At 38.6% G+C, this 16,882-nt stretch overlaps 1 protein-coding gene across 1 annotated transcript in view; it reads right to left on the bottom strand.

The window, feature by feature from the left end:
- The window catches only part of ELL2 (elongation factor for RNA polymerase II 2), a 34,549-nt gene extending 19,552 nt beyond the window's left edge, over window positions 1–14,997 (bottom strand). Inside the window, exon 1 of the mRNA XM_075181199.1 lies at window positions 14,816–14,997. Within this exon, the coding sequence (XP_075037300.1) occupies window positions 14,816–14,947 (132 nt within the window). The 5' untranslated portion in view covers window positions 14,948–14,997. The remainder of the gene's footprint in view (window positions 1–14,815) is intronic.
- Window positions 14,998–16,882: the final 1,885 nt, after the last annotated feature.

The following is a 16,882-nucleotide window of genomic DNA, read 5'->3' on the forward strand; positions in this document are numbered from 1 at the left end:
CACAGCACGTCATGTTAGTTACATAATGTGGCAGGTGTACCTAACCAGTTAATTAGGGGGGGGGGCCACTTTAAAATTAGGGCAAAATATATGAAGTACTGGGAGGAAAAAGCACTCATCTTTCATAACATTGTAGAGGTGAAGTACAGCCAACTGCCCAAGACTATTACCTTAGCATGTGAGTTGTAGTACAGACACACACTTTACTGAAGTTCCCTCACATGGAAACCCATCAGAAATGCTTTTCTGGAATAGCTGTTTTACCAGCTATAACCACCCTTTTTAGTCTTCACAACATTTTGGTTAGCAAGACTACACTTCACTTTTTGAAGTGCTCATAAAAGAAAAATATTTTTTCTTAACTAAACCCATCAACCTAGCCAGCTGGCCTATGTTTTAATTTGGCCACATGGCACAGATAATCATTCTACAATTAACTGGACCACATGCAGAGCAGTCAATGAACCCCCCCCCACCACACTTACATTTATGAACAGGTTATAGAGCCTTACAACCAATCTCCTTTCACCCTGAAGTTTAATAAGCAATCAACTATGTGGTTCATTTCTGAAGGCATCACATTTTAAAGACATTGTTCAGTGCAGCTCTATTAAAGTTGCACCACCACCTATGTAGAGGATTTTAGCAATGTGCCCCTCCATCTTGCTGGAGTCCCGAGACATACAACAATTTTCCTGTAATATTTGCTGTGTCTCTAGGAGGAATGGAGCCGCCCTGGGAAAACAGTTGTATGTAACAGCCAACAATGGCACTGGCTAATGGGAAGGGCATGTTACCAAAATATTTTCTGTAGGTGGTAGTGCAACTTTCTGCTGTTAGAGAAATATCTACATCCTATGGCTGTAATGTGATGCAGAGGGGTGAAAGACTCTTTATAGTCAAATATAAAATTATTTGATACACATTTCATCTCCGTAATGCAAGTTCTAAAGGAAAAACAAAAAAAACAAAACGCCACAAGTTCTTTTATGTCAGCAATTTGTAAATATCTTTAAAATGGAAAAGAGCATGCATACACAAGTCAAATACATGGGGGGGGTATTCAATTGACCGCAAGGTTTTTTTCCTGCAGTAAAAAAAAAAAAAATCCAGCGCGGGTTTTTACCTTCTAGAGCAACTGTTTTTAGTTAACACAGCATTAAAACTCATGCAATTCAATTGAAAAACAGGCAATGCTAGCCCCTGCGTGTTCATCATTGGTGCTTGGGAATTTTTAGGGGAGGGGAGGGTTTGATAGATAGGACTGGCATACATTAGATTGCATTACACAACCTTTCTATTTTATAATATCTACATACAGTACTTTTAGCATATTTTTTTATTTTACTATACCATGTCAAACCACATTAGTACATACATATTAGTACAAAAAGACACATTAGTGATCTGTGTTTATTTTTGTGGTTTCTTTATTTTTAAAAAAAATCAACTGTCATGTTATGCATGATCATAGTTTCTTTTTTTTTCATTACATGATTTCAAATAGTTTTCTTAGGTTTTTTTGAAGTGTTTAGCACACCCCAAAGAGGTGCGAGATAAAACAGCATATTGACCCTTTTAACGCACTGCGTTAAAAAAACAATTAAATAGCTTTTAATGCAGCTGCCTCTCACCCACCCTATACTTTCAATAGACCTTCTACTTGTGTGATCGGCCTGAGCAAAAAAAAAAGAAAAAAAAAAGAAAATTGCGCTTTAAAAATTGAATTGAATAGCGGGTAAAGTTAACACGCTTCAAAATGAAGAAAAACTGCGTTAAAATGATTTAACACGGTGTTAAAAAAATAACTCGGTCAATTGAATACCCTCCATGGAATGCCCGTTTCACTAGACTGCAGTATTTATACTTAGAAATGCTTGTGCAAGAAAGTAAAATCCCACAGCTGTCACTTCCTCCTCTAAGTCATACAGTTCTCATTGAAGAATTAGGATTCTCCTTCCTGATTTCTGGAACAAAACCTTGACATCCATGTATGATCTGATACTTCAGAACAGATCAGACAGTATTAAAGCTTACGCAAACAATCAAGGGGTTAACTCTTGTCTGATAAGACAGAACTGCATTAAGAAAATGTATCCTGAAGCTGTAATGTGTCTTCAAGCAATGTTAGGGTAATGCCATTTCACATATGCACAGAATAAAAGACTTGTTAAAGAGTTTAGAAATCAGTCACATCAGTAAGAACACACTTTCAAGCAACCAATACAATTAAAGGTTCCTGCATTGAGCATCACTGCACTCAGGTAATCCCTGCTGCAAATGGACGTCAGACAGTGATATTTTGCATCAGGTAACCAGTATCATGGAACTATCCAAAATTGCACAGACCTTTGCACATCAATGCTTAGGACCAATAAGTGACATTAAGGTCTGGTTCACACACAGGTTCTGGGAAAGTGGATAGAGACGCATGAGAACTAGTGTGCACACTACTGTACTGGTGGTAGGCACTAATACATGACAATAATGTTATGCCATAGTCTAAAAAAACAAAAAAATAAAACTCATGAAATTTCACAAAACCACTAAGTTTAATGCAAACAATTCATCAAGTTTTAATATGGTTTCAGCTGTTATTACATTTAACAAAATAACCAAGAATAAAAGCTCTTGCTTTAGATTGTACAGATTTCTAAGAACAGAATAAAATGAAAACCATGGCTGTTTACATGGGCCAGATCTCATAAGTCCACAAGAATGGTTTCAGCTTACATCTATTTTAAATAGTGTTTTGTATTAACTGTTAAATGTTGAAGAAAAATATATAAAAATAAGATTGCTAAAAGACAAGTGCACATTTCGACGACCATGGTGAAAACAGAAGGTACTGAGAATACCACACAAGGTAACAGCGACTCCTACGTGTGGCCTTACATGGGAAAATTGGGCTATTTGTAGATTCTGCTGCAAATGGGTCTTGCCAAGTCATATTTGGCACTTCAGGACAGCAGCCAAACAGCAATTTGTCTCCTTCAACAGATCCCAGACTGCTTCACATTTACGCTAGAGGGTAAGCTATAGCCTGCTGTATTGTAGACAAATGTTACTACAGGGGAGGTCAGGACTGTGGTACCAGAGTGTGTCGGGGGAGAAACCCTCCCCCCCCAGGTAGTCTGTACCATCACCATTCACCAAGCTTTTTAACCAATTGATGTAAACTAATTCCAGTGAAATTAAAAATAGAATACAGTCAAATTTATACAACTCCTGAAATTCATAAGAATATTGGAACATTTGGACAGTGACCACACACATCTGGAAAAGTACACTTGGTGGGAAACGTAGTCAGAAGTGAATTAGGATTTGCAGCCATTTTGAACCCACATACCCACAGCCATAAGGTCTAAGACTGGTGGAAGAATAGCAGTGTGACATTTAGTCACTTCCACCATTTCACAGGGTAAAAACATGTCAAGACGTTAGACTAACTAGAATATAAATATAGGGGAGTGATGCATTTGATGTCTCATTACTTTATGCTCCAAGTGCATTTGCCTCTTTCCTGCCATCTTTTCATCAGGATGTTTAATAGCAAAAAATAAACTCATTCAAGTCTTATCAGTCTGTGTGTAAGAAATGAGTCCACTCCTATTATAAACTATAATACAGGAATGCTTTTAATCTGCATAATGCACTATTACAGTTTCTCCAGTATAGGGTACTACATAATATTCATGACTTTTTAAGCTGGGATCATGATGAAGTCTTCAGACCTGATAAAGTATTAGCAAGTACATTTTCTGGTATGTGCATTGTTCGAACTAGTAGATCACCTGTTTTCATCTTCACACACAGACTGAGACCTGAGAAGCAACAGGGGCACAGAAGGCCAGTGGAGCCTTATATAGATTTACTGTTCTATAGGCCTAGGTTTTCTGCACAAACATTCAAGTGCTAAATACACAGATTTTAGACATTTTATCCACATAAAAATTTGACAAATCAGATTTGGCTGCTTTAGCAAAATATAATGGGTAAGTAAAAAATTTCATACAGAGCTCACTCACTTATTTACAGCAGTCATCACTATGGAATGCGCCAGAGTGGCACAATCTAGTCTGGTTCCCTACCAGGCTCTTCAATCTGCCCAAGCATTCATTTTCTGACAAGAACATGTTTCATGGGCAAATCAATAGAATTAGAGTACTCTAAACACATTCAGGTTCAATTGCTGGCAATGTGGCACATGCACATTGCCAGCAATTATGGTAGAAATCTCTGCTTACTCTTCCTTGCACCTCTATAGGTTTTACAGAAATCTCCGCCGCGAAACGTCTCATGGACATTTCGGAGACACTTTAGGGCCAATTGGACCCCCCCCCCCCACCCCATAGTATCCATTAGAAAGAAAGAACCCACACAATTAAATACTTTAGACTTTAAACGTAGAATTCCTTTCACCACTGTTTCCCCCTCTTTCAGGCACAGAGTTGTCCACATCTAGAATTTTCAAGACACTTCTCATACTACGCAGCCTGCTGTGCTGTTCAATCAAAGAGGCTTCACTGCTCAGACTGCACCACTGGAAACATTTATACTATAGATTCCCTACCAAATAAAGGGGAGGGGGGGGGTTTAATAAATGAACCCTGAAGTTACCATGATTTCCCTATTGCTTCAATGCAGGCTTAGGCCACTTCAGCCGTTTTGAAGCTACACACGGTACATAACAGCATATAGTACTCATTTAACAGCAAGCTCAATTCTGACTGAAGAAACCTTGATACTGTTCAATTTCAAACCTTAGCTTATGAAAAGTTGCCAAGTATACCATGATATGTAGATCACTTATACAACAGAGGCAAACATACATAATAGCAGTTAAAGGCCAACTGGTTCCACAGGCAAATGCCATTTCCCATAGTTTGAGTCAGACACTCTGCTGCACTGCATTACTTCCAAGAATAACTTAACTGAAAGCCAAATACACACCACATCAAGTCACATTTAAGAGTTAGGGCTGCACTTGAAGGGTAAACACTTAAATGTAATAAAGAATCAATGCTTCCTGAAAAATGGCTTTGTTATTTGTACACGAGAATCCATATGGAAACAAACCTAAATTAAAGTCATCATACAGATAGCTATGCAATAGCAATTCATAGCAGAACAACATGTATGCATACAGTTACCGATGTTAATCTATCAAGCCGCTGACATTTAGTATTGCTTAATATTTATAAAAAAAAAAAAACACACTGGAGCAAAAACCATCTGGATTTCCTGAACAGTTCCACTGGATGCTGAGGTGGGGGTGGAGAGCATGAAAAAAAGCAGCATTGCTAAGAGCTACTGACGCAACATCTCTAAAAAGAAAAGATAAATAAGCTTCAGCGCAGAGTGTATAAATTAAACAGATGCTTATCAGATCTAAGAGAAGTATTAGAAAACCCGCTACTATGTTATTGTGACATCTAAAGTAGCACATTACACAGCTTAAGAACTAGCTAGAGAGGAATCATCATTTTGGGCACAGTATTGTTTATCATTCAACCATCAAGGCAGACTTACATACAAGTCTCTTTGAATTGCCTTTACGCCACTGGAATCCCTGCTTGCTCCTATAAATAAGCCTGTCTGTACCCCACTCATGTTCATATTAGTGGTCCGTATAAAGAGCTTGCATGTAATCAAATCTTTAGCATTTTACTCTTAGCAGAGTGATCCAACATTCTTGATGTCTGGCACCTTTCATGTAATTAGTATTACGCCCACTGGTGACAATTGTGTCCCCATACCTTAATGGTACTAAAGCAGAGATTCCCAATTAAAGGATCAACAAAACCAGAAATACTAGTTGATTTGCCACGAAAGGGTGACCTGCTACTTCACAACTATGTTTAAAACGATCATTCAATTTCAAAGTTCCATGCAAAAGTGGTTTCAATGAATTGTGGTGTGCAAAGAAGAAGCACAAATCAAATCTTAAGTCAGAAAAGTCGTTTCAGGAATGGAACCTATTTCCACTCTTTCATGGAGAAAAAAAAACCCTGTTTAAGACTGAGGTAAATTTAAACAATTTGAAAAAGTGGAGATGTTGCCTTTAGCAACCATATTCTAGAAGGCATTTAGTACATTCTACAAAATGACAGCTTGAATCTTATTTGTTGCTATTGGCAGCCTCTCCACTTTTTCAAACCCACAGCTTGATAAATTTACCCCTTAGGATCTGCAAGCTCTATACAATATTCTCTGGATTCTCAATTTCCACATTAAAAACAAAACCAAAAAAACACAAAACTGACCATTTATGAATAATGCAGCTTTTAGCTGCATTTTGGGGCTATTACCCTCAATTTACTTTCCTTTGATTTTGAGCTTGAGGTCTCTTTTCTCCCACACTGGTGCAGCAGCAGAAATAACGCAATAGCCTGTAGTAATAGGAGCAGGAATATTGGCAGTGAAAAACTGTCTGCTGTACACAGTTATGAAATGAAGTGACATTTCTCATTCAAAAGCTCCCAAAGAAAGTTAGAGCGCCCCACTTGAAGTGACAGCCGTGTACATAACCTACGTTCAGAACTTAGAGTCAAGCAAAACAGTGGTCACCTGTACCCTATTGACATGCTCCTTAATCCATAGATTCCAGTAGCCAATAAACTCTCACCCGCAATAAAAGCTCATACTCTGCTTAGTAAGGAGGCATCTAAAGGAGAGTGGAGCAAACCCTTCTTGCACCCCAAACACAACATTAACTGCAATCACTTTTGTAAACAGATCACTGTACAAAAATGTGAGATTGCCCTAAAAGTAAAAACTGCACTAAAAAAACCAAAAAAAAAACGACACCAGTTAAAAGCAATCTCTTCTGTATTCTATATGTGGCTACCAGTATAGAAACAAATCTGCCAGGACTTTGATGCAAGACTCGTATCACACACAAACTCTGGGAAGTGATATTTCTACATATGAACCTTGCAGCATGTCTGTTTAAAATCAGATTAACCACCACAAGCACAAACTCAGATATCCGATTCTCACTAGAATAATCTCAAGACCCATTAAGTATATTATGCTGCCGAGTGTCTGCAAAACTCTATGTGCGCTTGAGAATGTTTGGGTGATATGTTCACTGACCTTTCCCTGCTGGGTAAAGTCTACATAGCATTGATAAGGGAACATATAATCAAGTGTCAAATATGCACTGACAGAAAATCTACAGCTGTAACAGCAACAAGAGAAACAAGATTTGACATCACTAGACTTTCTACAATGCAGCAGGTTGTACATGTCACAATGTATGTTTTTACAAGTTCTGGCAAGAGCCGATATACAGATACAAATACAATTCATGCAGCTCACAGCACCAAGGAAAGCGGAGACTGTAACCTGCCTAACTAGTATGCAAAACACTACTGATTAGCGAGTTTTGTTATAAGGAACAATTCGCATTTAAAAGAGATTGTTTCAGAGTGAAGCAGTCTGGGGAATCTCACTATCATGGAATTGGTGCTATCCCACAGATTGCAAGCTTGTGAGCAGGGCCTTCTCACCTCTGTTACCCAGTATTGTTTTATTTCTGCATTTGTTCCCAATTGTAAAGCACTACGGAATTTGCTGGCAATATATAAATGTTGATGAATAAATATTTTCTGTAACTAATGACAACCAAGCATTTGCCTTCCTTAGTCTTCCACTAGCCTCCAACAGCAATCTGTTTCCCAGTGTTGTCAAAATGAGCCAACATTGTCACTTATCTAAGCTTACACTACACCAATAATCTGATTGAATAAGAAGGTTATTGAGGAGGCTGTTATATAATGCATTTCAGTAGCAAATCGGGACCTGCAAATGGGTATAACAGAAATGGGACCCTTTTCAGTGAAATACCCTGACCAACATCAAAAAAACCACAAGTGAAGTGTGCACCAATTGGGAACTAATCTAAGGCCCTGTACATACTACAATTAATTTTAATGCACATTTCTTAAAGTAAAAAATAAACAAACAAAAAACGCCAAGTGAATGGACTTTCACAATCAAGTTTCCAGAAACATTAATACTTGGTCAAAAAGAATGCAGTTCTATGGGAAGGCTTGTTAAGTACATTATGCTTTAGGGAAACGTTTCTAGTACTGTTAAACAGGAGGGTGAATTACAAGGTTTTGTTTTTCAATGCCTAAGCAATAAAGGAGTGAGAGCCTATGACTGGTGTATGCATTGTCATTTACCATCAATTTTGCATAGGGTTCCAAGTTTTCACTAACACCTGGTCCCACTCTAATATTTAAGTGAAAAGGTAAAACTTAATTTTTCAGAGAGTCAAAGTCAAATGAACAAACTGACATTTCAGAAGCAGTAGGAGTTACAAACACAAGCATCTTTCAGTTTTGGATGCTATGGTATACAGAATATTTCTTTGCCATTATTCATTGGCAATAAAAAAAAAAAAGCTAAACAAAAAGGTATTTTCTCTGTATATCTGTTAACAAAGCATGACAAACATAATACCGCAAGTCAGATATAGTAGTACCCTTATTATATCTGGGTAACAAATAGTATTTATAGACTTCCCTGAGGATTTGGAAAGTGGTGGACACTATCAAATAGCATCCATACTATGACGCAATAACAGTAGTTCAATTTAAAAAGGAATGAACCAGGAGCTTTAACTTTATATACTGAAAGATGATTCCACCTACTGTTGAGGAAACCATGGGTATTCATCATTTATCTATATAGCGCTAGCAAATTGCGTAGCGCTTTACAATTGGGAACAAACATTTATAAGACAATACTGGGTAATACATACAGACAGAGATAAGAGGGCGCTGCTTACAGCTCACAACCTACGGGATTTCAAGAATGCTTAGAAACGGTGCAAAGACAACCAAGATTTACACCATTTCATAGCTCTAGATAACAAAAATGACTAACTGGATTACAGGAATTCATGTAAGAGTAAAAACATGGCATCCTCCACTATTTATTAAGTTATAACTCATGGACTTAATGCCTCCAGTGCAGGCAATGTATTTTATCAAAAGGTTATCCTGTATGGCTTCATAAAAAAATAAAAAATGGAAATCCAACATTCCCTTTAATGAGCCACATTGGTACAACTAAACCTAAACATTAACAAGTTTAGTTCTAGCCAATTAAGCGCAGTTTTACAGATTATTAAGTCACAGTCGAGACCATAAGAATATTGGATAGTAAATTATAACTCATTAAATTAGAACATATGTTCCAGTATACTCACTTTATAAGCTATAGAACACCTCCCCCACCACATGGGGGAGACTTAACTTAGACAACAACAACCTAAAAAATTGAAGTCCAAATATAAACCATGGAAGAAAATGCATTATTCCGATGGGTTTACACACGTCACAAGTTGAAAAGTTAATTTGGTCATGTGATCTGACATCACATGCCCCTGCCCCCACATACAAGCCAAACAATCCAGACAGTGTATTGGTTTACAGCTAGTCTGCAAAGCCGTCACAAACTCAAGTCCTTAAAGAAGCAGCCCCTAGGAATGGAAACAACCCAAAACACTTACACGATATAATTATAAAGATTGCTTAAGCAACTCTGCATGATATAGATATACATACACACATATACATACACACATATACATACAGTCTATAATTGATAAAAGTTAAATACTATACTCAAAGACCTGTGATTCAGCTGTCAACTTAACTTGCAGTGTATAGAACTGCCTCAGTTTAACGGTCAATGCACACCAAAGCTCAAGAACAAAATAGACATGTGTAATATGAATGTTACATGGAGAAGCTTCAATTATTGATTAACAGTGCAATTCTGCAGTAACCTCACAGCTATGTGTGCATAATCATAAAGGTAATAAAAAAACTACACTACAGTAAGATGTATAAAATACTTTAGGAAAGGCATTTGTTCTGTAGTGACACCTCAATCCAAAGTTTTTACAATTGGAAATAGTTGTTCATTTAGGAGAAGAGAAGTATTCTAAAATTTCATTACTACATTCCTGAGACCATGAATAAGTTTGAGGATGGAGAATTTTTACCAATATCTATACATAAAATATATACATATACACAATATGGAAACAGTAAGGTGCCTTACAATAAGAAAAAAAAAAAGAAAACGAAAACCCCAGGAGGTAAATGTATCATAGTGCGACTTGTACAAGTCGCCGGAAATCGGCGAGGTGACATCTTAAATTTAAAGCAGCGCTGCCTTGTAAAGGGAAACGTCGCCGCTTTAAATTTAAGCTGTCATCACGCCGATTTCCAGCGACTTGTACAACCCGCTCTATGATACATTTACCCCAGGTCTTTTTTGCATCATATTTAGCAATTGTCCTGCAACATTTTCTATTTCCTGACACGTCACCTAGAACAAAGGGTTCAAATGTTAACCAAGCCATGCAAGATCATAGTCACAACATTTACAGTGCATACAGAGAAATGTTGCAGCCTTCTTAAAGAAGCATTTTCAGAGTATGATGATAAATGCATTACTCACTCCCTATCAACCCAAACATTACTGTTGTCAGTCCAGACAATTCGGTGCATTTATCAGTGTGCCAATACCTCCGCTGATCACCTTGTTGCTGGCCAGCTGGCTGCCTAGCAGAGGAAATCTAAGGCAGCAGCGCCATTGCTTTTGATTACAGCCTCCTTGTTTAAATCTTTCCTGTTACAGAGGAAGCCAAGTGGCATCAAAAAGGTGCTCTATTGGTGCCCGCAATATGCAAGTTTAGGGGCTTTAATAAAGAAAGTGACTGGTGAGGGGCTCAAGTGGAAAGCCAAATCTGCTCGCAGTAATAGCAGTAAAAGTAGAGCTTCAAGCCCCTGAAGATAGTAATTTTTCTGTCTACACATTGAACATTCCTTGCGCTTTCCTGTTAAGGTCTCATTTTGAGAATTCTTAACATATAGATGTCCTAATTATACACCCTTCATATACTACATGACCAAAAAAAGAACGAGGAACCGAACAGCACATCCATATGCTCTTGTTTACCATCTCATTCCAAAACCATGGCCATTAGTTGTCCCCCTATGCTGCTATAACCACCTGTTCTGGGAAGACTTTCCACTAAAGTTTGGAACATGGCTGCAGATTCACATCAATTTAGGCACAAGGACATTAATGAGGTTGGGCTCGGATTTAGGGCAACAAGGCCTGACTCGCAGTCAGTATGCCAATTTGGTATGGAAGAGCTTAACAGGTCTGCCAATTTCCCCCATATGAGACTTATGAAACCATTGTTTGATGGACCTAGCTTTGTGCACAGGGGCATTGTTAACCTGACCCAGGAAAGGATCTTCACAAAGGTGAAAGTGCACAATTCTCTACAGTGTCATTGTATGCTGAAGCATTAAGATTTCACTCCACTGGAATTAAGGGGCCCAGTGCAAATCAAGAACAGCCCCAGACCATTACTCCTCCACCAAACTTTACAGTTGGCAGAACACATTCAGGTAGAAAGCGTTCTCCAGACATGCACCAAAGCCAGATTATTTAATCAGAGAGGGATTCATCACTCCAGAGAACACGTTTCCACTGCACCAATGGTGGCGAGCTTTACACCACTCCAGCCAACATTTGCCGTTGCACATGGTGATCTGAGGCTTGTATACAAGTGCTTGACCATGGAAACCCAATCCATTAAGATACACAAAACCGTTCTTGTATGGATATTGCTGCACAAGGTAGTTTGAAACTCTGTAGCAAGTGTTACAACCGAGGACAGACCATTTTCCTAGGACATACTAGCTGAGATGTTGTGCAGTGGAAATGTCTATGAACAATAGCAGCACTTGACCAGGACAGATCTAAAAGGGCAGAAAATTGACGAACTGATGTTGGAAAGATGGCATCCTATGACCGTGCTGTGCTACACTGAGTCACTGAGCGCTTCAGTACGACCTATTCTACTGCCAACGTTGGGACTATGGAGAATACTTGAAAGCAAGCAAGCTGCAAGGACAGCTATTTACTGATGTCCGATTTGCATTGAAAAGTTAAGATGCCAGTGTCATTTGCAAAATGTAATATTACTTGTGCATTGGATGCCAATGAGTACTAGGAAGTAGTGTTCAGAAAACTGCAGCACTACCTAATGAGGGTACAATGAGTGGATATGGGATCATTGAAAGCCATTTCAGAACAGTTTTGGTTCATGGTATTAGAAAGACAAGTCGGTATTAGGCTCTACATTGTAAAAAAATCAATCTATTCTAAAAAACAAATATAAGTTAAAAAATCTAAGCTGCAATTTCTTATAAAAGTGCTCTTCGGGATGAACATCTAATTTGTTTAATACATGGTGAAAATATACAGAATGTAATTCTCACAAGACTGGACAGCTTTGGCTAACTCGGTTTTTAATTGGTCATTCCAGTGAAGCAGAGGACAATTTGCCTATTCTTTGAAAGTAATCTGAGCTGCCTGTATTAAGTGGGAAAATGTGAGCTGTTAACATTGCTTTAGAAGCACTCTGGCAATATAGACAGTGTAGGAACTTAAAGACTGCCTGAATTCTTCATGCTGTTTACGTGAAGTGATTCACGCTGAATTCTCCAGGTCCCAGCTGACTGTGTAAGCAAGAGCCAAGAAGAACAAAAGTGAGCAACACAAGAGGTCACTAGGCCAACCAGAAAGTTTGATGGTATGTACTGTGTAAAGTACACAGTTGTCATACGTCAACACTGGTCATCCAATCCCATTATAGAGTTCCTATGGGAAATGAAACCAACCCAGTCTGCTATAAAAAGGCATGAAAATAAAAGGGCAGACCTATATAAATGACACCTATAACATTCAGAATCTGTAAGAGGTTTTTTTTTATGATAACTATATAAAGCAAAAATATATACACTATACTCTGGTCAGTGTAAACATGGGATCAGGAATCTTCTCGCTCACCATAGTGAGCGATGCCTACTAACTGAAGGCTAAAACCTTCAGGAATTTCAGCTCACAGTTCAGACTGACAACTCATACCAGGAACAGTAGATCCCTTTTATAGAAAACAAGAATTGCATAGTAAGCAGTTTCCTGTGTGGGATTTTTGGGGTATTAGGTCTCCTTTCTATCCAATAAAGCTTCCCTAATCAAGGCAAGCAGCAATGATTAATCCTGCCAAGCGAAACCCTGAGCACGTACTTAATTTTTATATGCAAGCCATGTGATAACACAGAAAAGGAAAACAAAAAAAATTATTTAAAGTGACAGCAAGAGGCTTCCAGGTAAGGTTTTACTGTATCATTCATAGGGAGATATATATATATATATATAAGTGTACATACAGATACATATATACTCACAAAAAAAATAAAGTAGCAAAAGTAACTCAATGTTGATAACATGGGTGGGCCTTAAAACATATGTCCCAACTAATCTGATCAGACAGGACAAAAAAAATGTTTTACAGGCCCAAGGCTAGAGAACTGAAGAGACAGCTCAGCAGAAATCCCCCATTTTCAGAGTTGGGACATAGATTCATTCAGTAAAGTGAGCCAGAGACCAGCTGGCACCGCAGAGGAAGTAAAGTAGTATGTATGTTTGTAGCTGTACTGCTATTTAAAAGCCAACGCTCTGAAACAGTACCAAATAAAGCAACATCAGCTTTCACATAAAATATAAATGGTCATTTACTTAAGTACAAGATAACACTAATGCTACTAGTACCAACTTTAAAAAAAATTTTTTTTAAAAAAATTAAAAAAAAAAGTTAACCAATTCCATTTTATATAAAGCAAAAACAAAGGTTCTCTTATGGGGGGGGGGAACGACGACCAATAAAGCGCCATCAATGTCGGAAAGCATTGTATACCACTAGTCTAAAATTCAACTGTTTATGATGAAAACACCAATGACAATTATAATTAGCAATGTAAAATATATATATATATATATATATATATTTTGTTTTAAAAGCATGACTGTTGAAGTTCCAGAACACTAACGAGGAAAGCCATCCACAGCATTTATGTGGCCAGTGGATGCAGCCATGGGAGGTGGGAAGATAATTAAAAACCGTTTAACCAGCTGTCTCCCACAAACCTAGACAGGAGGGGGATGGTTTCACTGCGACTGACAACACAGCACTATGAGCCACTACTCGGATTTTAATAGAAGCTTACTCAGCTTTTCTATACAGGTACGAGGCAAAGCATTAAGGTATAAACGCCCATGATATACCCAGCAGATACACTTACATCAACGAGATAAAACAACAAAATGACAACTGGGTAAACTTAAAAAAAAAAACTGCAAAGACCACAACCAAAAAATATAAAGTAATTCGAAAAAAAATTAGTTTATGATACATGGACATTTTAGAAGTTTGGAGCAAACTAGTCAAAGAACAAACAAAAAGGTGGAATCCTATTGAAAAACAAGGATCTGGGGGCTGACTGGGGAGTTCCAGTGCACTTTATAAAGTATGGCTGTGTCATCTGTGGGGAAAATACAACATGAAGTCAGTGTCTCCCATAGAGGCTGAGCATTAAAACTTACTTTCAGGACATCCAGATTATAGGATTATAAATAGATTGAGAAGACGGCTGATAGAAAGAGACACAACTAATAGGACGTGGTGACCCCCCCAAGTCTGTGCAGGAGGAGCACTGTGTACCTGGGAGACAAGGGACCAGCTGGTTCACATAACAGGGGTTCCAGTGCTCTCCTCACCTGCCCAGTAAGCTGTGCCTGGCCACCAGCTGACATGTATGTTACCCCCCAGCACTCAGCTACCCCCCACCTTCCACTCACACTCCGTATAACCAATTTAAGGGGTACTTTACCTGCACCCCACTTTTCACATGTCGCTTCTGACACTTACCTTAGTGTTCTGGTGGCTCTCCAGGGCTCTGAAGGCGGTCTCAGTGAGTTTAACGTGAAGCACGGTGACCTGGTCCTGTGTCCCCCTCCCGCAGGACAGCCCGTACCTCCCCTCCTCACTAAGAGCCGCCATCTTCCTCGCTCACTCCCTCTTCCCCTCCCGACTCTCACAGGAGCAGGGGGTTTTGTATATCACAGCCTAACTTGCTGCTGGGTGCACGAAACGAAACACGCGACGCTGATTGGCCAAAGGCTTCGCTCCGCCCCGCACATATAGGCCTGCCGTGCATATCTGACCCAGCTCTTTATAGCGAGTGATGAAGTTTTTTTTTTTTGTTTCGTTTCATGCGAGACGTCACCGCGTTAATTTGTAGGCGTGGCCACAAGTGACGTACACAATAGGGCTCAATATGACATAGATGGTGACGTTTACTCCCTGCTGAGCAGTGGGCTCCAGCGTGTCTGCTGTCACTGGACAGGGACTAGCAATGTAAATACCTATTGTATTGTAGTATTTTATAACCCACGGCCAGCTTCCTCCGCTTCACCCTTAAATAAGGGTGGTACATTCTTCCCCCTGTTGATTTGGGTTGCTGCACATTGCACTTTTAACCAGAGAACAGCAGGATAATGTGCATTAAAAGAAATAAGGTGGTTACTGTGAAAACAACTGAAAGTAACATTCATAATGCTTGAGAAAATACTACCTGCAAGATTTACTGGTGTATTTTCCACGAAGCATTTGTAATAGCCAAAGTTGCTCAGCATTTTAAATTTTTGCTAATTTGTTTATTAATATTTAGCTATTTAAAAAATGTGTCTTATAGTTGTATATAGAGCTAAAAGGGATCTAAACACTGAAAACATGGTGATCATAACTCTCTATAATCTAAAAGACCATGGGTGTGGGGGACAATGTATGAAATTTAGTAGTTGTGTTTTTTTTTTTCTCATAGTTACGCTTGGTACGTCTTAATTATACAGACGACACTCCGGTTAGCGCTGCCCGTACAATTTAATCAGATCAAAGCAGATTTCAGATCTGCTGTGGAGCTCATCCCACCTAAACCCAACATTGCTGCCTGCCTGTCTGTCCAACTGTACCTGTGCTCAGAGGGACTGCTCTTCTAATGCAACACAAAGGGGGGGAATTTAATTGGCCGCGTTACTTGAAAAAGTAACGCAGCCTGCACACTATAACTGTTATTACGGTAATAGTGCGTGTAAATACCGTTATTACGGTAGTTTTAACGTTGACTTTTTGCTCACAGCTCAGAGAGCCAGGTTGATATTACCGTAATAGCGGTGATACGTTTAACGCGGCGGTACTTCAGGGGGAATTATTCCCCCTGGGGGAATTCAATTGGCCACTTTACTCGTGAATGTAACGCGGCTTACGCACTATTATCGTTAGTGAGGTAATTTCAACGCTAATTTATGTTTGCAGCTCTAAAAGCCACAAGCAGAAATCTGCGTTAAAAAGTGACACACAATTGAATTCCCCCCAAAGTGTTCGAAATATTGCAACACAGGATAAACACACAAAAAACGCAAATTTGCTCAGTCTCATTTGATACAATGATAACTTTTTTCACATCTGCTTAAATGTGCTTAACTTGCATTAAAACACATATTATACACATCATTTTAATGCCAGTGGGTACATAGCCTTAAGCTTGCAGCATGCATGCAATTGTTTTTGTTTTTGAATGAACTAGTGTATTTATTTACAATGACGGCAATATACATTTAAGCAAACATGTTACAATCAAGTTATCTTTGAAATGATCACTTATATTTAGACTGTAGATCTCTAAAAAGTAAATGCTTAGCTCGCATTACATTTTCATGTGACAGACCAGAAAGACATTTGCAGTGCATGTGCAAAATAGGACAGTTGTAAGATCATTAGACATTATTTGCACTTCTTGCAATACACACTCTTCAATCAGCTTCAATCCAATCACTGTTGAATGAAAGTTTTCTACAGACAAGATCAGATTATTGATTGATCACAGGTCATTTGCACGTGTCGATTCTTTAACAATTTGATTAAAAATAAAGTAAG

This window comes from Mixophyes fleayi, chromosome 1, assembly GCF_038048845.1.
Source record: "Mixophyes fleayi isolate aMixFle1 chromosome 1, aMixFle1.hap1, whole genome shotgun sequence".
NCBI lineage: Eukaryota > Metazoa > Chordata > Amphibia > Anura > Limnodynastidae > Mixophyes > Mixophyes fleayi.